We start from the raw sequence: 27396 nt of genomic DNA, 5'->3' as shown, positions 1-27396 counted from the left end.
ATTTGTGCCTTGCTGGGGTGCCAAAGGGCCAAAGCCTCTATCTCAGTCTATAAAATGGGAAAACTTAAGTAGAATAACTTGATTGTTTCACAACTTTGTCTACAACCTGTCTTGATCCATTCCATTTAGAGAGTCTTCAAAGCAAAGGACTTTTGAAGACACTGAAGAATTATCAATTGGTAAATTCCTTTCATAAAACCATAGGTTTAGACTAGAGCAAGAGAGAACCTTGGATATCATTTAGTGCATCTTCCTCATTATACAGATAAGGAGGAGGAAAGAATCTTTGGACTCAGAGGAGCTAAGTTCAAATTCTGTCTGTTACTTATGACTTGTGGGACTTCAGGCAAGTCAATTAACTTTCCTGGGCCTCAGTTTTCTTATCTGGAAACTGAGGAGGTTGTATGAGGTAGTCTTTAAGGTCCCTTTGAACTCTAAATTTATGGAACTGTAGCTCACAGAGGTTGTGATGGAGACACAGGTAGTAAGTCTAGGATTTGAACCCAGGCTCTCTAACTCCCAACTGACCAGTCTTTACACTTTACTGATTTTTTTAAACTTGCAATTGGTTAACAGACACAAATCCGTGGCTTTTAGTCAATCTGTGGAGTTGCTTAATACTATCTAGCCTTCCAGCAATGGAAACCCTCAGCCTTGTCCTTCTCACACCCAAAGTCAGCAATGACACTCAGACGCACCATCTGCCAAGAGATATGCAGCTGGAGCCAGAAAATATAACAGCTGCATGAGCTCAGCCACATCCTCATCAATGATGAGAGGCGCCTGCTGGAATATTCTTAACCTGCTTGGATATATTACAAGTCTAACTACTAAGGAATTCTGGAATACATAAACTATCAGCAAATGTGTTTTAAAATAACACATGAGCTCTCCCAGCTGCCCCAGCAAATTGAACAAAAGATAATCACCAAGTTGCTGCCAAATGCTCAGTCACCTTGAATTATATCATCAATTTCCCATTTAGATTAGCAAAACTAATACCTACAGACTACTTTTGTCCACAGACCTGTCTCCCATCCTAGAAACCACCTTCTGCTAGAGTTCCAGGTAAATAATCCTCTCTCTTTGCCTCTTGGGATCCTCAAGCCCTTTAAGGATCAGTTCAAGTCTCACCTCCGACAAGAGGTATTCCCTGATTTCCCCAACAGTTAAATCCACCACCTCTAGTGAAATTATTTTGTATTTATTTTATATCTTAAAGGCAGGAAGGTAGTTAGGGAAAGGAATGTTGGACTAGCTATGTGACCCTGGGCAAGTTGCTTAACTTCTCTCAGTCTCAGTTTTCTCATCTATGAAATGAGGAATAATAATAATAGCACCTACCTCACAAAGTTGTTGTGAGGATAAAATGAGATAATACATAAAGTGCTTTGCAGATCTTAAAGGATTATATAAATACTATTTATTATTATTTTATATTTGCTTATTGACTTAGAAACTGTTTCTCCCTGTAGCAACTCCTGGACCTAGCATGGTGGCTGGCATATAGTAAGTAGGTAGTTAATAAATACTTGCAGGATGCAGTGAATTGAAATCACTGTTATAGAGGGATAGACTGCTAGAAGTGGAAGTGACTTGAGAAGTCCTCTAATCTGAAATTTCCATTTTACTGGGGAGGAAACTGAGGCCCAGGCCTGCCAACTCACACAGTTAACAGAGGCAGGACAGGAGCCCACATCCCACTCATTTCCCTCCATCGTACCGAATCTCAGAGCACTCTGAAACCAGGATTCTGTAGTGACTCAACCAGATTAAGGAGGCAATATGAAGGAGGCATGGAGTGGCTTCCCATTTCTTTCTCCAGCTCATTTTACAGATAAGAAAACTGAATCTAACAGGGTTAAATCACTTGCCCAGGCTCACACAGCTACTAAGTGTCTGAGGCTAGATTTGAACTTAAGAAGATGAGTCTTTGTGACTCCAGGCACAGCACTTTATTCCACTGTGCCACCTAGCTGCCCTAGTGACTGCTCCAGGTTAAAACAATTCTTGGAACAAAACATCTTTCTTTACTAGGATAGTTAGGTTGGAGGTGGGGGAAAGGAACAAGCATTTTTTAAGCTTTTACTAAATTCACCATGGAAATTAAAGAGTTAGAAAACAAATTTCTTGGAAGGGACTATTGAAGAAAATTTTCTTTCTCTGTTAACTTTTTTTTTTAACTTTTTTAAATAATTGGGGTTAAGTGACTTGCCCAGGGTCACACAGCTAATAAGTGTCAAGTGTTTGGCCTGAGGCCAGATTTGAACTCAGGTCCTCCTGACTTAAGAGGCGGTGCTCTATCTACTGTGCTGCCTTGCTGCTCCAAACCCCCCCCCCCGCTAACTTCTTAAGGAGCAGCACTCCAAAAAAAGATCACCCTTATTAGTGGGAAAAGCTTAAAATTCATATATTAAAAGATACATTTTTGCAAAAAGTTTCTTGCCTCTCACCTTTCCTTTTCCTTCAGACTCATCCTCACAATGCATCATGATTAACTGAGAGACTTCTGCCTCCTCTCAGCAAGGCTATGCTGCAGTAGCAAGACTTGGGCCTTTTTAGTATGACACGTGATCTCTATCTCTAACCATAAATGAAGTAAGAATTTGAAATGGTAGCTGTGGGGAATCATGTAATTCTCACTATTACAGGTAAATAAGATGGGCACTGACTTGGTAATAGATTATGGAGTACTTTGAGAGATAACAAATTCTCCAGAGTATGTCTTAGTAGTCTAATGGAAAGAGGAGTTTTAAGGAAGACCTGAATTTGAGTCTTTGGTTCATCACTAACTTAAAGCAAGCCATTTAACCTAACTGAGCCTCATTGTTCTCATCTGTAAAACAGGAACAATATCCATTATTTTACCCCATAAGTTTGTTTTGCGGACCAAATGAAATACTAGTTTCAGAACTATAAATTGCATTGTGACTGCAAGCTAGTATTAGTAATAAAATGTGATACTAATGAAGTTGAGTGATTTTCCCAGTGTCACGAATTAGGCTTAGAAACTGATTTTGAATCCAAATTTCTGTCTTTCAATTAGTTCCACTGAGGAATAATGGCTGGTCAGCTGGTTTCTCAAAAGCAGAGAAGTGAAAAGGAAAGGAATGGCTAAAGCAAAGTTTTCAACTCTGCTTAAATTTGGTCTGACCCTATGTACATCATAGAAATGCCTGAATAACCCTGGAGAAGAAATAAAGTACAAGAAATAACATGAAAGTGACAAGGTTTCACGGGAAGTGGATTGGCACATGGGTTCCATGAAGGTCAAAGCTTCTTATAAATCCAGATCAATCAATCAACAATCATTTATTAAGTTCCTGCTATGTGCCAGGCAGCTAGATGGCACAGTGGATAGAATGCTGGACCTGGCATTAGGAAGACTCACCTTCCTGAGTTCAAATCTGTCCTCAGACACCTTCTAGCTGTGTGACCCTGGGCAAGTCATTTGAGCTTGTTCGCCTCAGTTTCCTCATCGGTAAAATGAACTGGAGAAGGAAATAGCAAACCTCACCAATGTCTTTGCCAAAAAAACCCCCAAACAGGGTCACAGAGAGTTGGACATGACTGAAAAATGAGTGAACAACAACACCAAAATGTGTCAGACACTGGGCTAAGCTTTAGGGATAAAGAGACAATACTAGAACAGTTCCCGCCCTCCAGGAGCTTACATTCCTAAAAGGGAGACAATCTGTATACATGTAAGAATACACAGAATATATATGAAGTCCCTTTTTGTGTTTCCAGTGAGAGAGAGTAAAGAAGTAAGAGAGAATTTAAGTATGGGAAGGAGGGTGGTACACTACACATAATATTTACATGGTTATTTAAGGTTTGCAACTTATCTCATTTGATACTTACAACAACCCTAAGAGGTGTTATTATTCTTTTATAAAGAGATAAAGAAACCCAGGCAAGCAGAGGCTAAGTGACTTGCCTAGAGTCACATAGCTGTAGTATCTGAGGCAGGATTTGAACTCAAGTCTTCCTGAAATCAAGTCCAGCATTCTCTCCACTGTGCCACCTAGGTAGTTTTAGGAGGAAAAACAATTGCAGATGGGTTCAGAGGAGATCAAGAAAGGCCTCTTGTAGATGACAGTGCTTGAGTTTAGTCTTGAAGAAAGGAGAGATGCCAAGAGATAGAAGTGAAGAGAAAGGACATTCTAGGCTTGGGGACAGCCAGTGCCAATGCAGGGAGATGGGAGATAGAGCTTAATGTGTGAAAAACAGCAAATAGAACAGTATGACTAGATTATAGAGTGCATGGAAGGAAAAAACATTTAAGAAAACTGGAAAGTTAAGAAGGGGCCAGATTGTAACCAGCATGGAAACCACGTGGAAGAATTTCTGTTTGATCCTGGAAGTAACAAGGAGACACTGGAGTTGATTGACAAGGAAGGTGACACGTTCATATCTGCACTTTAGGAAAATCACTTTAGTGATTATGTGGAAGATAGATTGGAACAGATAGAGACTTGAGGCAGAGAGATCAAATAGGAAGCTATTAAAGTAATCCAGGTGAGTGGTGATGAGACCCTGAACTATGGTAGTGGCTATTTGACTGAAGAGAAAGGAGTATATGAAAAAGATACTGTGGAGATAGAAATGAAAAGATTTGGCAACTGATTAGATTTATAAAGTGAATAAGAGTGAGGAGTTCTATAAAGGATGAAAGTATTTCCAACCTAGTAACTCTCAGTATCCCTAAAGTGTAGCATTGAGGGCACCACCATCCTTTCAGTTACCCAAGTTCATATCACTGAATTTATCCAGAATTCTTTCTTCTCCCCAACCATTTACTTTTCCTCCACCCCACTAACAAATCAGTTACCATGTCTTGTCTAATCAGGCTCCACAGTGTCTCTTGCATGTGTGCCCTTCTTTCTACTCTCATGGCTATCACCCTAGGCTCCCTTACTTGTACTATTGCAATAGCCTCCCAATTGCCCTCTCTACCTTGTTTCTCTCTTCTCCAATGCATCCTTCACATAGCTTCCAAAATGATATTCCTATATAACAAGTCTGCCTAAGTCATTCCCCTGGTCAAAAGCCCCAGTGGCTCCTATATTGCCTAAATGCAAATGCCTCTTGTTTGACTTTTAAAGTTCTTCACAATCTATCTGTAGCCTACTTTTCCAGGCTTATTGCACATTATTATTTATGCACTCTACAATTCATCCAAACTGTCCTACTTGTTCTCCATACATGATATTCCATTTCTTGTCTCTGTGTCTTAGCACAAACTGTCCCCAATGCCTGGAATGTCTTCCCTATAGAAACCATAGCTTGTTTCAAGGCTCAGCTCAACAATGCCACTTGCTTCAAGATACTTATGCTGGTTACTTTCTTTTAACTTTGTACACACACACACACACACACACACACACACGTGTGTGTGTGTGTGTGTATATGTGTATATATATATATATATATACATTTTTCCTTATCTGTGTATAATTTGTTTCACTTAGTTATATGTAAAACTCCTTGAGAGAAGTGACTGGTTTACCATTATCTTTGTGTCCCTAGTACTTAGTATGATGTCAGGCACACAGCAAATACTTAATAAATGCTTGTTGAATATTTAAGTAACATAGCTTGTCAAAGATGCTGCAGAAGCTTGCATTGAGCTAGTTGGTTTCTAAAAGAACCAAATTTAAGAGTCTATGAACACTCACATCAACCTCATTAGCACCATGCTGTAACCAACTGAGCTAGCCCGCCTGGATAATAATGTTCCATGGATGCAAACTAAGCAAGCCATTTCAGAGGCCCTACAGTAGGCTAAATAAACAGACCTTGTTGCCTCAGCTGGAGCATCTGCTTATCTCTGAACCCTTCTCCCCAACTTCTGTTAGCTGGTTGGGAATCTTCTTTTCTAAAATCTCTTACTTGCTTGCACAGCAAATTCATTTCCTGACGAGGTCAGTCCTGCAAGGAGCCCTAGCAAAAATCAAAGGATTTTGCAAGGAAACACAGGGAACCTTCAGGCATTCACAGTTAACCTGTTTCCTGGCTTGTGCTGGTTTTTGCCATAAGGAAGTGTAGGCAGACAGTCAAACACAAAACTATTCTCTTCTCAATATTCTGAGATAGCACCCTCCCCCAGTTTAGCTGATATTTAGATGTATCTCTATTTATCTATCTTTATTATCATCTTATCATTCTCAAATCCCTCTCATTTCCTTTCTTTTCTTTTCCTTTCCTTTCTCTTCCCTTCCTTTCCTCCATTAAAATAGTCAAACAATTCCCCATGTCCAAGTAGTTGTAGAGTCTAGACTTTATTTAACAGGCAAGGGATAGGAGGTAGTCCATGAAGATTGTTAAGCAGTGGATCAATTGTACATTAAGAATATTAATATCTGATGGTTTGTATACGATGGGGAGAGGATAGAAACTAGAGTTAGGAAGACCAATCAATTAATGTGCATATGAATTATTAAATAGTGGTAGGAAAGGGGGATCATGTTTTGGAGAACTATAGGGAAATTTGGGGGAGCCATGAAGGGCAGCAGGCACTGGTGCCAGAGTGGCCAGAGAGCAGGCTTGGGGTCAGGAAGTCCTGCTTTACCACCTCTGATACCTTTGGCTGTGAAACTCAGGGCAAGTCACTTAATCTCTCAGTGCCTCCAAGCAACTTTAGATCTCTATTAATTATAGCTGAATTACTGATCAGCAATAGTAGATGGATCTTGCCCTATACCAATAAAATCATAGGTCCAGCCTGGCCTCATTCCCGGAATGGAGAAATTTACCCATGATCATTTGCCCCATAGGATATAAGCTCCTTGAATAAAGGAGCTGTCATTTTTTGTCTTTGTGTTCCCAGAGTTTAGCAGGAGCTATTATTTAATCATTGTTGATTGATAGGCAAGAGGTGATGAGAGGAAGGAAAAGCAGTTCATTTCTTTGTTGTTATATAGATGTGGTACACGTTTAAAGTTTCTTATCTTCCTGTATGATGTTAGTTTTTTTTCACTACCCCACTACAGGTACAGGTCAGGCAGTGCTACTTGATAGGGCCAATTCTGGACCAAATTGTCAAATAATTGATATTTGCTTTTGATGCCCCACATCTCCATTTGCTTAGATTCTCTCCCTCCAGGCCACAGGCCCACACCTTCTGAGCCTATTCAGTCTTGCCCTTCCTAGGAGGGATTTGCTCTTTAAACAACTGCTCATGGGAGAAGCCAACCCAAAGAAATGACATGCCAATGGGAGAATTTCAGGACATTATAGGTTTTTATATAAATCTATAATGCAGATTTATACAAATTATGCATACATATAATAAATATATTTATATACACATAGGTATTGGGGTATGGCTTAAGGAAGGAAGACTGGGAGCATGGTGGGGTAGACAGAGAGCTAGCCTTGGAATTTAAAGATGTGCACAAATCCCATCCTGGCTCTGTGATTCTAGAAAAGTCACTCAATCTCTCCAGTGTCCCCATGCAATTCTTTAAGACTTTAAGTCACAGAATAGTTGTTGTGATCTACATTGGTAGAGAGTTCTTCCTCACAGGGAGTGCCCTTCACTTGGAATCAATCACACACACACACACACACACACACACACACACACACACACAGAGTAAAAAAGAGGGATTTCCTCATTATCCTTTCAAATCGCGTCAATAGGCTCTGTGCAATTCTACCTTCTCAAAAGGCAAGTAGCCCAGAGGAGTGATCCAGGAATTACAAGTTAATTTCTCCAGCCCTGCTCCAAACAATCCCCAAAGTGAAACACAGCTTCTCTTGAGTCTCAAAATAAAAGGAATATAAACGTGGTTATTTCCTCTAGAAAAGAAGATTGAAGCAATAACAGAGGTTGAGGTCATCTTGAGGAAGATAAATAGGATAGAAGGCAGCTAGGTGGTACAGTGCATAGGTGTAGGGCCTAGAGTCAAGGAAAACCTGATTTCAAATCTTATCTCAAATGCTTAACTAGCTATGTGACCTTGGGTAAGTCATTTAATATCAATTTGCCTCAGTTTCCTTACATGGAAAATAGGGATAATAATATCACCTACCTCAGTCAAGGTTGTTGTGAGGATCAAATGAGATAATACTTGTAAAGCACTTTATAAACCTTAAAGCACCATAAAAATGCTACCTAGAAAAGATTAGGAAAACAGTTTAGGAAAGAACCTCTGCTAAGTTGCATTTTTCCCAGTGTGACACATTTGTGGATGGATTTTCTTATAGCTTTCCAAAACACCATAATTTGAGAATTACCACACATTAAATGAGGCAGCATGCTGTAGTGGAAAGTGTACTTGGAGTCAGAAGAAGTAGATTCAAATTTGAGCTTTATCAGTTACTGTTGTATGACTTTAACTTCTTGGGTTTTAGTTTCTTCACCTGGAAAGTGAATGAAATAGATTAGAGCAGGGATTCTTAACTTTTTGTGTGTCACAGATCCTTTGGTAGCCTGGTGAAGCTTATTAATCCCTTCTCAGAATCATGTTTTTAAATACTTAAAATACACCAGATTTCAAAGGAGACCAATTATATTTCCATATGACAATACAGTTATCAAAATACTTTCAAAAGAAAAAATAAGTTCACAGACTCCAGGTTAAGAAATGTTGGACTATATAATGTCTATTAAGATCTTGTGATTCATAATATATTCTCCCGATACACATCAGAGATTAGTTCATAAGTGAGTTCACACACCAACCCACAAATTCTTTGGAAAAGTCTCCTTCTTTGAAGGCTATACCTATTCCCTGGAAACAAAAAGCTTTCCAGTAGTTTACATTGTAAGCTGAGTAGAGTGTGTAGTATCTGTCCTGAGTGGAAGATTGCTGGCTTTGGAAGTCAGGGAGAGGATACCACTCCCTCCAAAGGACAGATAAGGGCCATGGTTTGGCTGGAAAGTGGAGAAGGGAAGCTGACATTGCCACCTTGGGAAATTAGCCTGACACACCTCCCAGGGGAAAATAATTTGAAATCAGAATCTTCTGTTTTGAGAGACTTTCCGGTATTATTTAGATACCCTCTATCTATTCAAAAATTCACAGCTATCACAAAAAAAGTTGGCAAGCTTTCTAAGTTGTTTTGAGCATGGATTATTTATGTATTTTACTGCAAAGCATCCTGCATCTTCTTTGGAGAGACATTGAGCATTAAGTCATTCGCCCAAAGCTCACTAGGAAAACTTTCCAAAGTTTGATTTTCTTGGTTACCTACTAGTATATTCACCACCTTGTGAACATCCTTCCTAAAATGTGGCATCCAGAACTGAATATGATATTCCATATATGGTCTGAGCAGAGAAGGGTCCAGCAAGGCTATATTACCTCCCTAGTCCCGAGCATGCTTTTCAGAACATAACGAAAGACTGTATTAGCTTGAGGGTCTGCTATGTCATAGGATCAGTAGGAAGCCTGACACAGTGGGTAGAGAGATGGGTACTCAATATTGTCTCATACTCAAGGTTGATTCATTTTCATAGGACCTACCAGAACTTGTGCTCTTTTAGCAAAGCCTTACTGAATCCCACCCTGAAGCAATGGAGTAAGACTTTGGCGGGGGCGGTATTAGTCACTATTTGAAAATACTGTATTTTAGCAGCATCATTTGAAAGATATCCACACCAATACTTTGAAAAATTCAAATCTTTGCTAATGTAGAATGGCCAAGAAATAAATGTAGCTTCCATGAATAAATTATTGTACTTTGATCTAAATTGTTAATAGAGAGACTTCATCAAACACTATACTTTGTACATCAAACATGGCTACTTGTTCTCATCTCATCATAAGCATTCTGTCCTTGGCCAAAGTTTAGACCAGTGGTTCCCAACTTTTTCAAGGTTGAAGATCCCCTTTTAATATCAACAAGTTTCATAGAACTGCACTTCATAATTCTATTACAGGAATGCATCAGATGAAAAAATAAATATTAATTCAAATACACTTTGAAATGAATTTACACTTTATCTATCACAAAAACATATGCATACATTTGGAAAGGGGTAAGATGCATGAGATAATGCTTAGTATGCATATGGATTCACAAGTCCATTAAAATAAATGTGACACCCTCCCCATCCCTACCACCACTACCACCACCTGCATGAAAGGTTTGCACACAGTTTGGGAACCACTGGATTAGATAATTAAATACATGAACAAATCAGGATTTGACTACCTGTAACTTCACTAAATTTGTACATGAGAAAATAGGAAAATAGATTCAAGTCAGTATACTGTAGTACAATATGTCAAACATTTTTATGTACTTATTACAGTATAGCAATAAATATGCTGAGAGGAACAGTAACAAAAAGTTTGACTTAGAGTTAGGGAGCCCTGGATTTGACTTGTCTTTGACATTCAGATGTGTAAATCATGGGCAAGCTGTTGAACTTCTCATACCCTCCAACAGTTCTCTAAGACAGGAATGGTTAACCATTTTTTTAGGATCATGGACCCCTCTTCTCAAAATAATGTTTTAACATATTGAAGGAAATGTTAAATTTTAGTTAGAGGTTATTGAAAATGAAGATGTAGTTTTTCCCCCATCCAACTTCATGGATGCCCTGAAATATATTCACAGACCCTTTAAGAACTCCTGTTCCAAGAAATAAATTACGCAGAAGATACCAATCTATACCAGTAAAGGGATTTTTCACATTTGGAGCTCCCTGCAATAATGAAATTACAGGTAGAAATGATACTAAATGCATATTTAAGTAGGTCACATATCAAAAGACTATACTTGCTTCAATATGAATTTATGATGCATAATTTTAATTGGTCCCTTGGTGCTGCTTAACATTTCTTCTAATCTACTCTTATCAATTTCTTATCTTGCTCCCACAACATCTGTGCCAAAGCTATTTCTCTCTCCAGAAGTTCCAGCAACCATAACATACCCTTGCCCCTTCAAACACATGCTAACAGCAAATGCCAGCCCCTTATTTCACTGAGAAGATGAATGCCATCCCCTGTTAGTTAGCTCAGTGTCCTTCTTTCATTCTCAGAACATCATAGAATGATCATGTCCTTTAGTGTGGAATATTCCTTCTTAATATTACAAACTCTAACAATAATCCTTATATGTGCCCTTGATCCTATTTCCTCTTATTCCACCAATCATAGCTCCTAACTCATTTATCTTCAATCTCTCCTCCTCCATTGGCTCTTTCCCAGATACCTACAAACGTGTTTCAGTTTTCTTAACTCTTAAAAAGAAAGAAAGAAAGAAAGAAAGAAAGAAAGAAGGAAGGAAAGAAAGCTTCTATAGAATTATAGATTTAGAAGTCACTTTCCAGGTCACCTATTCCAATGCCCTCATTTTACTGATGAGGATATTAAGGTCCCCAGAAGTTGTCCTTTGCTCAGAGGCACATACCTGTGTGTATTAATGTGAAATTAGTAAAAATGAAAATGTAATTTCCACTCCCACTCCCCAATCCAACCTCACAGATGCCTCATTAACACTAACCTTAGGGCTGGGTTTAGAATTCAGGTTTTCCTTGCTTCATGCCCAGCATTCTATCTACTTCACTATATTGCCTTAACTCCATCTAGCTACTGGCTAATCTCTTTTCTACTCTTCCCTACTCAAAAATGTTCAAATTTGTTTGTGCCCAAGGACTCAACTTCTTTACCACCTACCCTGCCCAGTCTTTTTTGCAATCTAATTTTGGCCTTTATCACTTTATGGAAACTTCTTTCAAAGTTCACAATGTATAAAAGCACAGATTACATACTTATCAAATTTGCATTTGACATAAAGATGGAAACAATAGCTAACACTAGATGACAGGATCCAGAAAAAAAGAAAAACCTTGACAAGCTGAATCTACTAAAATTCAAAGAGATAAATGGGAAGTCTTATAATTGGGTTAAAAAAAATCAACTTCTTAAATATAAGATGAGAATGTCATGATTAGATAGAAGTTTGTCTAAAAAAAGTGGAGGTTTTAGCAGACTAAAAGCCCAATTTGAGTTAGTAGTGTGATATGATAATGAAAAAAATGTAAATGTCATTTTGGGCTACATCAAGAGAAGCATAGCTGCCAGGAATTAGAAGATAACAGTCTATTTGTATGATCAGATCATATCTGAAGTTTTATGTTTGGTTCTGGGAACAACAGATTAGGAAGGCCATTAATAAACTGTCCATTAATAAAATGTCCAAAAGAGGGTAACTAGGAAGGTAAAGGGCTTTCAATCTGTCTTATAAGGGTTGGTTGACAGACCTTGGCATGTTTAACTTGTAGAAGACTCAGCAACAATTTGATATTTGTGTTTTTAGTATTTGAAAGGCTATCAAGTGAAGGAGGGATTAGATTTGTCCTATTTGGCCCAAAAGGTAGAACCAGGAGCAATAGTAGAAATTACAAAAAGGCATATTTAAGTTTGATGTCACAGGAAAAAAACACAGCAAACTTCTATTCGAGCTCCCCCAAAATGGAGTGGGCTGCCTCAAGAGTTGGCAAGTTTTGCCGCTGCTGTGGGTCTTCAAGGAGAAACTGGAGAATCATTTGTTAGGAATGTTGCAGTGGTGATTCCTTTTTGATACAGCAGAAACTAATTAAACTAGATGGCCTGTGGGGTCCCTACCCAGCCTCAAATTTTATGATTCTATGATCCAAAGCCTCTTCAATGACTTAGAGCAGTGGTATCAATCCCAAATAAAAGCATAGCTCAGTGGACTGCACATTGACTTAGAAAAACACAAATTAACATTATCTATGTTGTACAGTAGTTTTATTTATTTTGCTAAACATTTTGTAATTACATTTTAATCAGATTTGGGCTGCTCTTAAGCACTTTGCAAGTCATCTAGCAGATATGGCTGAGAGTTTGATACCTCTGACCTAGAGGACATAAAGTGTTACAAGAGATAACAGTGGTAATTATGGGTGTTGCTGTAGAGTTTACAGTTGGCAAGTGATTCTTTTCTTCTCCATACTCTCTTTATCTCTGGAGATTTAATCAGCCACATCCCGTTACAACACTTAGCTTGCTTTTTTTTTTCTCAGCAGGGGACAATATAATGATCTCTCAGGATCTACATGGTCCCCTCCTCTGATGTTTTGGAGTTTATATCAAATGAAAAGTTAGGAGTACAATCACAAAAACTCAGAGCCCCTATTTAGGAACATTTCTTATATTTAAGCAGAGGTTTGGTTCTCTCTGACCTGCTTTCAATTTATGCTCATCTCTAGGCAAAAGTTCAGGATACAAGAACTATTTAGGTAAAAGAAATGAGCAGAGTATATTACAATGTCTGTTACTGGATAGGCATGGCAAGAGGAAATTAGAAAAAGAACAGCTAGGTTGGGTTTCTGTTTATTTTCCTCGGTTCTTGAAGAGGTGGATAGAACTAGTAGCTTCAATCTGAGTCTTCTCCACTTGGATATCCTACTAGTACTTTAAACTCAACCTGCCCTAAACTGAGCTAATTTTCTTTCTTCCTAAACCTATTTGCCTTTTGACAAGCTTTTCTCTCCATGGCACCACCATTTATGTGTTCTACTAAGTTGGGACCTTTGTTACCTGTGACTTACTTCTCCCTCACCTCTCACATCCAATTAATTACCAAGTCCTGTTGATTCAATCTCTGCAACATTTCTGTCCCTTCCTACTTTTATTTCCATTTCCACTACCCTGATACAATGTCTTGTTACCATTTACCTGGATTACTGCAATAGTGTACCTAGGTTTTCTCACCTCTACTTTCTCCCCCTCAATCCATTCTTCATACCACTTTTTCGTAGTCATTTATTAACCCTCTTCTCAATAAACGCAGTGACTCCCTATTGTCTCTAGGAGAAAATACAGAATGATCTGTTTGGCTTTCAAAGTCTTTCATAATCTAACCCTCTCCTACCTTTCCTGTCTTCTTCCACCTCATTTCTTTGATCCAGTGACAATGGCTTCATGGCTGTTCCACAAACAAGACATTCCACCTCACAGCTCCAGGAATTTTCTCAGGTTGTCCCTCATGCTTGGAACTCTCTCCCTTTTCTGCTCAAACTACTAACTTCTGTGGTTTTCTTTAACTAAATTTTAACTAAAATTCTATTTTCTACAGGAAGCCTTTCTTTACCCCCTCTTAATTTTAGTACTTTTCCTCTATTTATCTTGTATATAGCTTGTTTTGCATATATTTGTTTGCATGTTGTCTCCCCCACTAGATTATAGTCTCCTTGAGCATAGATACTTACTTTTGCTTCTTTTTGTATCCACAGGGATTGGCACTGTGCCTGGCACATAATAGGCACTTAATAAATGTTTATTGATTGATTGATTTCTAACTGTTTAAAATTTGAAGTTCTTTGCTTGACTTTTAAGGCCCTCTAAAACCTAACACTCTCTCCTTCCTGCACATAATGTACTTTCCAGCTTTATCTCATATTTTTCTCCTATGCAAACTCATATTCCCACCAAAGTGGACTACTTTCTGCCCCCTGAATTTTATTAGTGCTTATATGTTTTTATACACGCAGTCCTCTAAGTGTAGAATGTCTTTGCTACTCTTATTTCATTTGCTTTCATTCACATTCTTTAAACCCCAACTCATATAACATTTCCTCCATGAAGCTTTTCCTGATCACCCTCTGCTGGGAACCAGCACTCCTCTTTCTCCTATGTGGCATTTTGTTTTAATTCTAGCTCAGCTGTTTGTTAGTTGTGTATACTTCAGGAAAGTTGCACACTCCCTCTGGGCCTTATCAGTAAAATGAGGGAGTTGGCCTGATCTCTGAGGCACTTCCAACTCTAAATTCTGTGCTGTTCTAATTCTATTTATTGTGTAATGTTGTATATTCTTAAATTTGTGTTTTATCTTTCTACCAGACTGGAAATTCCATAAGGCATGGGATCCTTCTAGAATTTATATTTTCCCCACTGCCTAGTATAGCATTTTGTACACAGTAAGTACTTAATACAAGTCAAATTTAAGAAACATTCACTGCAAGAAAATTTAAATCCAGCAAACAAACTTGAACAGCATTGTAAAGTTCACAGTAATAAATGACTTGGAAACACAGTATCATGGCTGATGACTCAATATTACCTAATGGCTATAATAAAAATTAGCAAAATATCCAGAGTTTTGTTAATATTTCTATTATGTAGGATAATTATTCACTAATTACAAATATTTCTTACTTTATAAGATAGCACTTTATATAAACATAGAAAATTGTGACTGAGCTAGAATCCCTACTCTAAAATGACAGATGTTTGAATTTTACAGATATTAATTTCATACATCCTATCTACTTACAGATGCTAATGACTTTAATCTGGAGTGACATCTTACTTGTTAAACCAAATGATTAACTTTGATAATAAGTATATAAACATGACTATTTAATGAATTTACTCATAGTCTTATCCATTTTGTCATCCATCTATGATATGCCCACAATTTTACCTCAACAGGGAAGCAGTACAGTATAATGGGAAAAAGTGTTAGATTTGTTTTCAGAGGACATGAGTTCAAAACCCAACTATATGATCATGAGCAGGTCACTTAATCTCTCTAGCTTTCAGTTTCTTCATCCATAAAATGAGAGATTTGGATTAGATCTATGATGTCCAACTCAAATAGAAAAAGAGTCACTAAATGGTAAATAAGAATCCCTACTGGATGCATATTGACTTAGGAAACCACATATTAGTGTTATCTATATTCTACTGTATTTCTATTTATTTTGTTAAATATTTTCCAATTACATTTTAATTTCAGTTGCACTGGGAGTGTTACAGGATACAAGGCAGGCTACTGACTGTGTGGTTGACGCTTCTGGTCTAAATGATCTTGAAAACCCCTTCCAGCTCTAAAGCTATGATTCTATGATTCCTAACATTACTCTGAGAAATTATATAAAAGAGTATTATAGGCTCTTAGAAAAGGTTTGTAGGCTTATTGTAGAAATAATGGCAGAACAAATAGGAAACATAAAATAAACTAACTTATTAGGACATTTTTCAGGAGAGAAATGTGTGTTAGCACATTCTCTTTGTGATATAATGATGTCAGAATCCATAGGCAACAGTTGCTTCTTCTCATAATAAGAGTTTTGATTGCTCTGGACCTCATTCAAAGCTGACTTTTTTTTTTAACTATTTGAATTAATTTTCTTTGCCAGTACAGAGGAATTACATCTGGCATGATATTTTCATTGGAAGTTTCTCTCGCCATTATTCCCTCTTACCAGTTTAAGGCAATAAGATGCAAAATGGTATGCAATTCCAAGACAATATGTTCTATGTGGCTAGGGGGAGGCATAGTTAAGTAACATATATAGGAGATAATTATAAGTACGACAACAACCTAGTTGGAATCTTGGGGCTCTTTAGTTTCTGCAAATTCCCCTAAAAACAAGATTCTGTAGCTCTCCCCTTCCCAGTTGGAAATCCCTCCACTGATGCAGATTGGCAGTCACTTCCATGTAAGTTATTGTCCAATATGTTTGTCACTTAAACTCGTGCTTTCTTTTTCCCCGTGGATGTAAATGCTTCCTCCTAGTATTTTCTCTCATTTTCTCATCTCCATCCAGATCAGTCACACTCCTTAACGTATGGTTATATCTTCCTCTCCCTCCAATCCTTTTTTCACTGTTTCTAATAAAATTCCTTTTCTTTTGTAAACCGATAAATAATTCTCCTCATACAGTTGTCATATTCCTCCCATCTTCATTGCCACTTCTAGATACATTGCCGATTTGTTAGCATTATTTAGCATCCTCTGTTCTTTTTAGGTCTATGTGATTTACCTGTGCCATATTCCTCCTCCCAAGACACTCTCACAATTATCAATGACTTCAGCCCTCATTTCACAGTCTCTCTATCCAAATTCTGTCCTACCATTATTCTTACCAACTTTGGCATCCCTACTGTTGTTATTTATTAAACTATTTGAAACTATTTCAAAAGTTGATTATATACTTCAATAATTTAACATTGTAGTTCCTATAATGCCCTGCATGTCTGTGTTACCTTTTGAATGTCCTTCTGCTCTCTTCCATTTATTTTTAATGACTGACTGATATGGTTTTCTTTCTTTCTTTTTCTTGATATTGCCTCCATTTATTTCCTGCTATTCTTCCATCTCTCCCACCAAAACAGTTCTCCCATATAACAAAGTAGAGTTACACAAAACATTCTGAACTTCTAATCTGTCACCTCTCAATTGGGAGATAGGAAATGTGTTTCATCATCAGTGTTCTGGAGTTGTGATTGGTCATTTTCATTCTTCTGCTCCAGTTCATTAAATTCATTCCAGTTTTCTTTGATTCCATCCCTTTAATCATTTTTATGATGCAATAGTATTCCATTATATTCACATATAATTTATTCCATCATTTCCCAAAATCACCTGATTTCTTTTCAGTTCTCTGCTAAAAGCAAAAAGTACTACTATGAATATATTTGCTTATGGGTTCTTCATCTCTTTCCCTGGTTTCTTGATATATGCTTAGAAATGTTATCATTGGGTCAAAGGGTATGCACAGCTTAGTGATTTGGGGGATATGGTTTCAAATAGATTCCCAGAAGGGTTAGACTATCCAACAGCCGTGCATTAGAATACATGTCCTTCCACAGGATGATTATCATTTTCCTTCTTTGTCATCTTTGCCAATCTTATGAGTGTGACATGAAACCTTAAAGTCACTGTAATTTGCAATCCTCTTATTGTTAATGGTTTAAAACATCATTTCATATGTTAGTTGATAGGTTGGGTTTTTTCCTTTGAAAACTGCCTGGTCATATCCTTTGAGCATTTATCTAATGGGTGCTAGTTCTTGTTTTTATACAGTTAAATCAGTTCCTTATATAACATGGACATGAGACTTTTATCAGAGAAATTTGATGCAATGATTTTTTTTTCTCAGTTACCTATTTCTCTTGTAATTTTAACCTGATGGGTTTTGTTTGTGCAAACCCTTTTTAATTTCATGTAAGCAAAATGATCCATTTTATCTTCCATGAGCATCTTTACCACTTGTTTGTTCATGGACTTTTCCCCTGTCTATAGATATGAAAGGTAATTTATTCCTTTCTCCTCAAATTTGTTTATGATTGTTACCCTTTATGTCTAATTCATGTGCCTATTTGGAGATTATCCTGGTATGTGGTATGTTGGTCAATACCAAATTTATTCTTACTCATCATTCACTAACTCCCCAACACCTTATAGTTTGATTTATGCCCTCTTCATTCTAGCAAAACTACTCTTTCAAAGGCCTAGAATGATTTCCAAATTCTCATTATCATTTCTAATGACCTTTTGTCAGCCCTCATCTTCATTAAACTCTGCATCATTTGACATACTTGACCACCTCTTCTTTCTTAAAACTCTTTTGTCTTTTGGCCTACATCAAGACAGCTAGCTATGAAGAGGGTGCTTCTGATTTTACTTCTCTTCTTACTCTCTCTTTTTTCTCTTTCATTTCCCCTTCCATAAATGTAGAGAATTCCCAAAGTTCTATCCTCACCCCTCTTCTTTTCTTTCTATAAGCTCTATTCCTTGAAAATCTTACCAGTTTTGTGTTTTCAACTCTATGGTCAACTTCTATACTCTATCACTAACCCTGATCTCTCTCTCTCTCTCTCTCTCTCTCTCTCTCTCTCTCTCTCTCTCTTTCTCTCGGTCCCATTCATCCTCATCATTTTCTTTTTTTCCCCCAAACTCAATTTTATTTTATTTCCAGTTCCAAATTCCTTCCTTCTCCTACTATCCCTGTCAATTAAGAAGGCAAGAAAAACAAGACCCATTACAATTACGTATAGCCATGGTGAACAAATTCCTGCATTAATCATGTCCAATAAAAAATCTGCACTCTGAGGCCATCATTCCTTCATCTGGAGTTGGGTAGCATCTTTCACAATGAATCCTTTAGAATTGTGCTTAGTCATTGTGTTGATCAGAATTTCTGAGTCTTTCTGAGTTGATTGTTCTTACGATATTGTTGTTATTGTATAAATTGTTTTCTTGGCTTTGTTCACTTCACTCTGCATCAGTTCATACAAGTCTTCCCAGGTTTCTCTGAAACCATCCCCTTCATCCTTTCTTATAGCATAGTAGTATTCCATCACATTCATATATCAGTTTGTCCAGCCATTCCCCAATTTATGGGTATCTTCTTATTTTCCAATTCTTTGCTACCACAAAAATTATTAATAATAACATTATACTACAACTATTTTTGTACATGTGGGTCCTTTTCCTCTTTCTTTAATCTCTTTGGGATATAGACTTAGTAGTGGTATTGCTGGGTCAAAGGGTATACACAATTTAATTGCCTTTTGGGCATAGTTCTAAATTACTTTCCAAAACGATTGGACCAGTTCACAGCTCCACTAAGGGTGCATTATAGATTCTGTTTTCCCAAAAATCCTCCAAACTTTTTCGTTTTCCATTTTTTGTCAACTTAGTCGACCTGTTGAGTGTGAGGGGAGATCTCAGAGTTGTTTTAATTTTCATTTCTCTAATTGTTAGTGATCTAGAGCATTTTTATGTGACTATTTATAGGTTGGATTTCCATTTATCATTTTCAATTGTCTGTAGGACATCATTACTTAGATGTCCTAGTATATCTTAAACACATGTCTACGACTGAAATCATCATTTCCTAAGAAACCTGTGCCTCCTCCTAATTTTTGTATTTCTGCTTACTGTACTACCATCCTCCTAGGCACTCAGACTCAAAACATTAATGGCATATTTAACTTTTTCTTGTCTCTGACCCCAAATAATCAATCGCCTAGTCTTGTTGATTCTAGTTCCATCTTACGTGTATGTCTTCCATTCTTCTATCATTACTACTATCAGAGATCAACTCTATTGTCTAGACCCTGACTCCAGTCTCTATCCTCTTAAAACTATCCTTTACTCTTTTGGCAAAAGAATCTATTTAATGCACAAAGCTTATCATATCATTACTCTGCTCAATAAGTTTCAGTGGCTCCTTTTTATCTACCAAATAAATTCCTTAGCTTGGCATTTAAGGCCACCCACAACATGGCTCAAAACTATTTTTCTAGGCTCATTTCATACTCTACCCCTTTGTGTTATTGAAGCTCCTTGATGTCATCTTGGGCAACTAGGTGGTGCAGTGAATAGAGTGCTGGGCGTGGAGTCAGGAAGACCTAAGCTCAAATCTGGCCTCAGACACTTACTAGCTGTGTGTCCCTGGGCAAGTCACTTAAGCCTGTCTGCCTCAGTTTCCTCATATGTCAAATGAGCTGGAGAAGGAAATAGCAAACCATTCCAGTATCTTTGCCAAGAAAACTCCAAATGGGATCACAAAGGGTCAGACATGACTGAATTACTGAACAATAACAATGTCATCTGGCCCTCTTACACCTCCACAAATGTGAGTGCTCTGCCCTCAATGCTTATAATAGACATCATACATACATCTCTACCTCCTGAAATCCTGTCTTGGAGGCTCAGCTCAAATACCACCTCCTTACTGAAGTTTTTCCTAGTTGCCCCCAAATAAGAGTCATCCTTTCTTTCATTCAGTTTTCCCCTTCCTATGCTTGTAGGACAGCTAGGTCGTGCAGTGGATGGAGTGATGGGCAAGGAGTCACAAAGACTCATCTTCCTAAGTTCAAATATGGCCTCAAACACTTACTAGCTCTGTGACCCTGAGCAAGTCACTTAAGCCTGTCTACCTCAGTTTCCTCATCTGTAAAATGAGCTGGAGAAGGAAATGGCAAAGCATTCTAGTATCTTTGCAAAGAAAACCATGGGTGGGGTCATGAAGAGTTGGACATGACTGGAATGACTAAACAACAGATGTTCTTACGTTATTCCAACTTTCTTAAGGTTGTTTGCATATTCCATCTTCTCTAGTAGAGATGGTAAGTTCTTTAAAGGTAAGGATCATGTCAATTTCCCCCTATATATACCTTACCTCCTAGAACAGGCATTTGTGTTTTATAGGTGTGTTTTAGCAACATTGAATTGAATTCACTAAAAAAGTATAAAACTAACTACCACTCATATGTATTCATATAAATTCCTGATCTATGTATGCTGAAGTTTTTCTTGTTTCCTTCCTATCTTTAATATAGGTTCTATCCAACTTTGGCACTGAAGTCAACTGGATAATAAATTAAAAGTAGGAATTGCCCTGAATGCCATCATGGGAGCTCTCCAGCCTGAGTCCTATTTCAGGCTTTGTTCCATGGTTTTTGGTAGAATGATAGTTATTGACATGGCAAGTGGACTGGTTCCTTGGAGTTAATCTGGCCAATTTAGGAGAGGAAACTTTGTAGAAGCTAGATCCTGGAATGGATCCCCTAGAGTCATATTTTCAGAGTCTCCCTGGGATAGGAGAGTACAGATTGAAATCATCCTGTGATAAATCTATATGTTTTATTACGGGTATTTTGGCTAGAGGACTTCCTTCCAGTCTCTCATTAACCCACGGAAGAATCTTGGTTTATTGTATAGCCCCTTGGAACTACCTAAGTGATACAAATGTATGTGCCTGTGAATGTGTATGGCCAAAAGAATTAATCACCTTGTCAAGGTTAACCCTCAATCTATTAGCTAGAAAGGCCTTCTGATACTAGCTGCCATCTGTTACCGGGATCATGCTTGAAATATTTTAGCTGTACTTACCAGTGTTTACGCATCCCTGGCACAGGCTCCAGGAGCCCAAGGTCACCTTCATGCCATAATGAGTCATTGGAATAGGAATATTGTGGAGGACATATTAATAATTAACTTATTTTAAATAGAACTCCATCTTTTGTGTTATTAACATCGTTAAATAAATCCATTCCTATATGAGGCACTTAGGATACTTCCCAGAGTTTGGTTGTACTATTCAGATGACTTTGGTGCCAGAGTTGAATCACACCTAAGTTTAAAGAAATGCAATCAGGGCAGCTAGGTGGTGCAGTGGATAGGGCACCAGCTTTAAAGTCAGGAGGATCTGAGTTCAAATCTAGCCTCAGACCAAACACTTGACATTTAATAGCTGTGTGACCCCGGGCAAGTCACTTAACCCCAGTTGCTTAAAACAAACAAACAAAAAAAAAAAACAACAACAAAGAAATGCAGTATTTCCTTCCATTTAAAAATATTCTCTTAGAACAAATCTATAGATGAATGAGGGTGAAAGAGCAGAGGTGTCTTTTAAGCTAAGACAGTGCTTAAGGTAGAAAAAGAAAGAAGGTGATGATCTTTTTTCTCTTTTCAAAGCTTTTTGTTCTTCATGGCCACTTTTGAGCATGTGTAACCTGTTCTTGAGACACTCCAACTTTTCTTTTTTATCGTTCCTTTCCCATTTTCCCCTTTCCCTTCAATGCCCTTTAGATTTGGAAGACATAGGTGATATTGGCAGGCAAAAAGCCTTAGAACAGGAAATGGTCAGAGTCATGGAATGGAAAATAACTCCAACCCTTTTTTGGTGCTACACTCACTCCATTCCCACCTCTGCCAACCACATGTACAGTCAAGGGGACCAACACAAAAAGTGTAACTTATATCACTCTTAAACTGGGACTCTGCCATCCTTCCCTCTAAATAGTAAACAGGATGAAATTACTACCTTTTACAGGAGCAAACCTAGCATCAATTGAAACCAAAAATACGCTGCAGAAATTTTTGTTGATTTGTATGGAAATATAAAACATTCTCACAAAACTTTTTTGAACTGCAAGAATCCAACAAGTGTTACTTGTTTTTGTATGACATTTTGCAAACAGCATTATCACTTGTTACTTGCCTTCCCTCATATCCATATGATGAATTAGAAAATTTAAAAGAAATATATAAAATTAAAAAATTAAAAAATACAAAAGTAAATTTTTTTATTATTAAACTGCCTTCCTTACCCATTGAAAGAGATTAAAAGGCAGGTACTTAACTGAATCAGTTTGTATTCACACATCTCTCTTTTGTCAGTATTTATTACATTGTTGTATGTTGTTATTTTATGTTATATTAAGTTACATTGTATTATGTTACATTATATTACATTATTCTATTCTATTCTGTTAAATTATATATTTTTGGCCTTGTGATTCTTTCTCCTAAGTATGATACCCTGAGGTCAAGACTAATCATTAGTAAATCCAGGCTTCCCTTATCCCTACTGTTTCTCCTTTTAAGGGGATGGATTAAACAAGAAATAGTTTCTATTTCCTCTGCTAATTAGAAAAAAAGAAAGTAGTGTCTTCAAGAGGAGAATTCTGAGAAGGTAAATGCTTATATAATGTGGACTTGTGTAATTTAGAGGTTGTGTAGACTTTTCAGGTATAATTGGACTGTGAACTGTTGTCATAATTTCAACCAGAGAATATTTATTAATTGACTAAGTGTCTGATCAACTCAGCAAGAGTAACTTATTCACCTGGCAATAACTGGTATATCATTGATACCAAATTATCAAACCAATTGCTGTTACAGATAATATTCAAATATGGGTGACTCCATAGACACATTAGAAAGTGAACTCTAAATATTTGATAATTATGCCTCAAATACTACTTCCTCTAATTCCACCTCTTTTTCCTCTCTAGGTAAAGTGGAAGCTGCAATGGATCTCATCCTGATCAATTCCTTGCCCCTTGTCTCTGATGGTGAAACATCTCTCACCTGTATAGCCACAGGCTGGCGTCCTCATGAGCTCATAACTATAGGAAGAGACTTTGAAGCCTTGATGAACCAGCACCAAGAGCCCCTAGAAGTTACTCAAGATGAATCTAGAGAATGGGCTAAAAAAGTCGTGTGGAAGAGGGAAAAAGCTAGCAAGACCAATGGTGCATATTATTGTGAAGGGAAAGTCCGAGGAGAGTCCGTAAGGATACGAACGATGAAGATGCGGCAGCAAGGTAATGGGATTTCAAATGATAGATAGATAAATCAGGTCCAAGTAGACCTGCATGAATTCATACATCAACTATTTTTGCAAAGGACGATCATCAATTGTACATTAATATGAGAAAGGGGACTATATTTTTGTTTGTTTTTATATATAGTGTATATAAAAAGATGTCATAGCTTAAAATTGCACTAAGACTTTTGAGACATCCTGTATTATTCTTTTGGGTACACCAGGATACTTGATTTTATTTGAATTGACTAGGCCTCGCTAAAAATAGGCATATTCAAAGTTGAATGTCTTCAGGGGAAATCAGTAAAATCTATTAATGTTAGAGTTGCTCATTTCAGGAGCGTTTAAATTCACTACTCTGTCCTGATTCATTGCTTCCTAGAGATTAGTTATTTCCCTTGGGCTTCTATGATAGGTAGTCATGGTGGTAATAATCGAGAGGTGAAGAAAACAGTTGGCTTTAAGAGAAGTACGTACCCACTGGAAAGTTTTGTCTTCAAAACAAGTCAGAACTCCCCTGACTGATTATCAAAATCTAAAATAAAAACATACTTTCTCAATGAACTCTTTTGTGTCCCTTTGAGGTCATGGAACTGTTTGGGGGAAAAAATGGAAATTTCACAAGATAATCTAATTTTATTAGGATTTCCAATGCGGTTTATTAGGGCCAGCCATGTGGAGCAGTGGATAGAATAGGGGGACCTGGAGTCAGGAAGACCTGAGTTCAAATCCAGTCTCAGATGCTAGGTAAGTGACCCTGAGAAGGTCACCTAACTTCTGTTTGCCTCAATTTCCTCATCTGTAAAATGAGGATAATAATAGCACCTAAATCCCAGGGCTATTGTGAGGATCAAATGAGATAATAATTACAAAGTGGTTAGCATAGTGCCTGGCACATAGTAAGCACTATATAAATGTTAGTTATTATAATTAATAATGATAATAATAATATTATTATACACATATAGTACATGGTACAGGTGAGTGTCAGATAAATAACTGAATCTCTGATATTTTCCCTGCATTGTACTTCCATAAATAAGGGTCTATGGCTATCTATGGGAAATGCATACCAGTGTCCACTGGAAAAGATTATAGGACCATGGATTTAGAGTTAAAAGGGAACTTAGAGGCCATCTAGTCCAACCCTTTCATTTTATACCTAAGGAAATGGTCCAGAAGTTAAGTAACTTGCCCAAGGTCACATGACCCAGATCCTATGACTCTAAGTCCATTGTTCCATATACATTTCTTTGGAATCTCTAAGTATTTATTAACTGGGAAATCCTAAGATTTAATTGAATGTACATCAAATCAATTTTTAGGTCAAAGGGAATGAAATATCTACAAATGAAGGTCAAGTTTCTTTTACAAGACTATAACATATTCACCTCTAAATGACACCAGGGAGAGTGGGAAAAAGGCACACCAGAAATTCCCAGGAATGCAGCTATTCAGCACCAGGCTAAGAAGGAAAAGAGGTTGAGCAAAGGGATGTTAGGTGTGCCAAAGCCATCACAGTTGAAAATTCAGCTCTATTTTTCCCCCTCACATCTGTCACCTTGGTCTGGCTTGTGTAAAAAAGCTATGCTAAAGTTTCCATGGTCTCAGTGAAGAAAATCTGGGAGTTACATAACCACTGCTTTAATGAAAGAAGCTCAGATATGTCACAGATTACTGCCTTTCTCTTTCAATTCCTTGACTGGCCATTAGTTAACATAATAGTTTGAATTCCTCTAATAATTGAACACAAGTGAGAATTGGACCCCTTATATGTTCCATAGAATTATGTAGTCCATTTTTAAAATGAGGAAACCAAATCCCAGAGCAGTAAATTTATTCATCCAAAGTCACAGAGCTTGTTATTATCAGGAAACAGCTAGATAGTAGATAGAGTGCTAGGCCTAGAGTTAAGAAAACTTGAGACCAAATCTAGTCTCAGACATTTACTAGCTTTGTGATCTTGGGCAAGTCACTTAACTTCTGCTCACTTCAATTTCTTCAACTGTAAAATAAGAATAATAACAGTTCCCACGGTTGTTATAGAATCAAAAGAGATAGTAATATTTGTTCAAAAGAGAAAGAAAAAGCACTTGGCACATAGTAGATGCTATATAAATTCTATCTATTATGATTATTATTGTTGTCGTTATTGTTATCAAAGTTGGAATTAAACTAAGGCATGGGGATTCATGAATTCAACAAACATTTATTAAGCATCTATTTGCCAGATACAATGGCAGGCATTGATTTTACCAGTACATAGGAAAAACTGTCTCTGGCCCCAAACTAAGGGGCCAGGTCAAAAAGGCTTAACTGGGGACTTCAGGCCATTAATTCAAACAAAATTGGAATATGGACTCAACTTTCCCAAAGAGATTGCTTCAAATTTGTACTGGAGAGGTATAGATAAATAGATGATAGATGAAACAGACAAAGAAAGAGAGACACAGAGAGAGAGAGACAGACAGACAGAGAGAGAGACAGAGAGAGAGAGAAACGAAGGAAGAAAGGAAGAAAGAAAGAAAGGTGATAAAGAATTTATTAAACACTATGTGCCAGAAACTGTGCTAAGTGCTAGGGATACAAATATAAGCAAACAAGACAGTCTGTACCTTCAAGGAGCATACAGTCCAATGAGGGAAGACAATAAATTAAGTGGATTTAGGGAGGTATGAGTGAGATATTGGCTTCTCAAATGTTGATCTAAGGAAGGGAATTATTGATGAAATGTTGAGGACTCCAGGGTGGAGTTTTTATACGTGGACAATGAGGCAAGTGAGGAGAAAGAGAATTCTGGAGCAAGTGTAGAGGTGAACGAGGCCCAGAGGTGAGTAAGATAAAGCATGACTGGAGTCTCTTCTCAAATTGCCCTAATGTGAATATGCACATCTTACAACAACAATTTTCTTTTCAAAGATAGACTTTAAAATAAATACATGGAGCATTAGTCATGTAGTTAATATGCTTTGATAAGAACTGAAATCATCTGGTCAAAATTTAGTAGCTTTTAGTTTCATGCTACTTTACAGTTAACAAAATACTTTTATATCCATTAGCTAATTTTGCCTCACTGAATCATCATCTTCATTTTATCAATGTGGGAACTGAAACTTGGAGGCAAACTACATGTCAGGCCCCAGACTTATACCCAAATCTCATTTACTTCCAGTTCTATACCTCATCCACTATGCCACAGCTACTTCTTTTTTTAAAAAAAATAGTATTTTATTTTTCCCCAGTTACATGTAAAGACAATTTTTAACATTTGTTTTTAAACCTTTGAGTTCCAAATCCTCTCCCTTCCTCCCTCCCTCACCAACCCACCTCATTGAGAAAGCAAGCAATCTGATATGTTATACATATGTAGTCGTGAAAAACATCCATAATAGTCATGTTGTGAAAGAAAACATAGACAAAAAAAACTCAAGGAAAATAAAGAAAGTAAAAAAAAAAAGCATGCTTCAATCTGCATTCAGACACCATCAGTTCTTTGTCTGGGGATTGACAGCATTTTTCAACATAGGTCTTTCAGAGTTGTCTTGAATCATTGT

General features: G+C 37.3%; 1 protein-coding gene across 2 annotated transcripts in view; it reads left to right on the top strand.

Moving 5' to 3' along the window:
- Window positions 1–27396, top strand: part of TEK (TEK receptor tyrosine kinase) — a 116674-nt gene that overhangs the window by 15873 nt on the left and 73405 nt on the right. For both annotated transcript variants that reach the window (XM_027839347.1, XM_027839346.1), the window contains exon 2: window positions 23529–23840. In XM_027839347.1, the coding sequence (XP_027695148.1) occupies window positions 23529–23840 (312 nt within the window). The remainder of the gene's footprint in view (window positions 1–23528; window positions 23841–27396) is intronic.

The sequence above is a fragment of the Vombatus ursinus genome, unplaced genomic scaffold (genome assembly GCF_900497805.2).
Source record: "Vombatus ursinus unplaced genomic scaffold, bare-nosed wombat genome assembly UNPS02014832.1, whole genome shotgun sequence".
In the NCBI taxonomy this organism is placed as follows: Eukaryota; Metazoa; Chordata; class Mammalia; order Diprotodontia; family Vombatidae; genus Vombatus; species Vombatus ursinus.
Note: the sequence above shows the minus strand (reverse complement) of the source record. Positions and strands in the feature narration are given on the sequence as shown.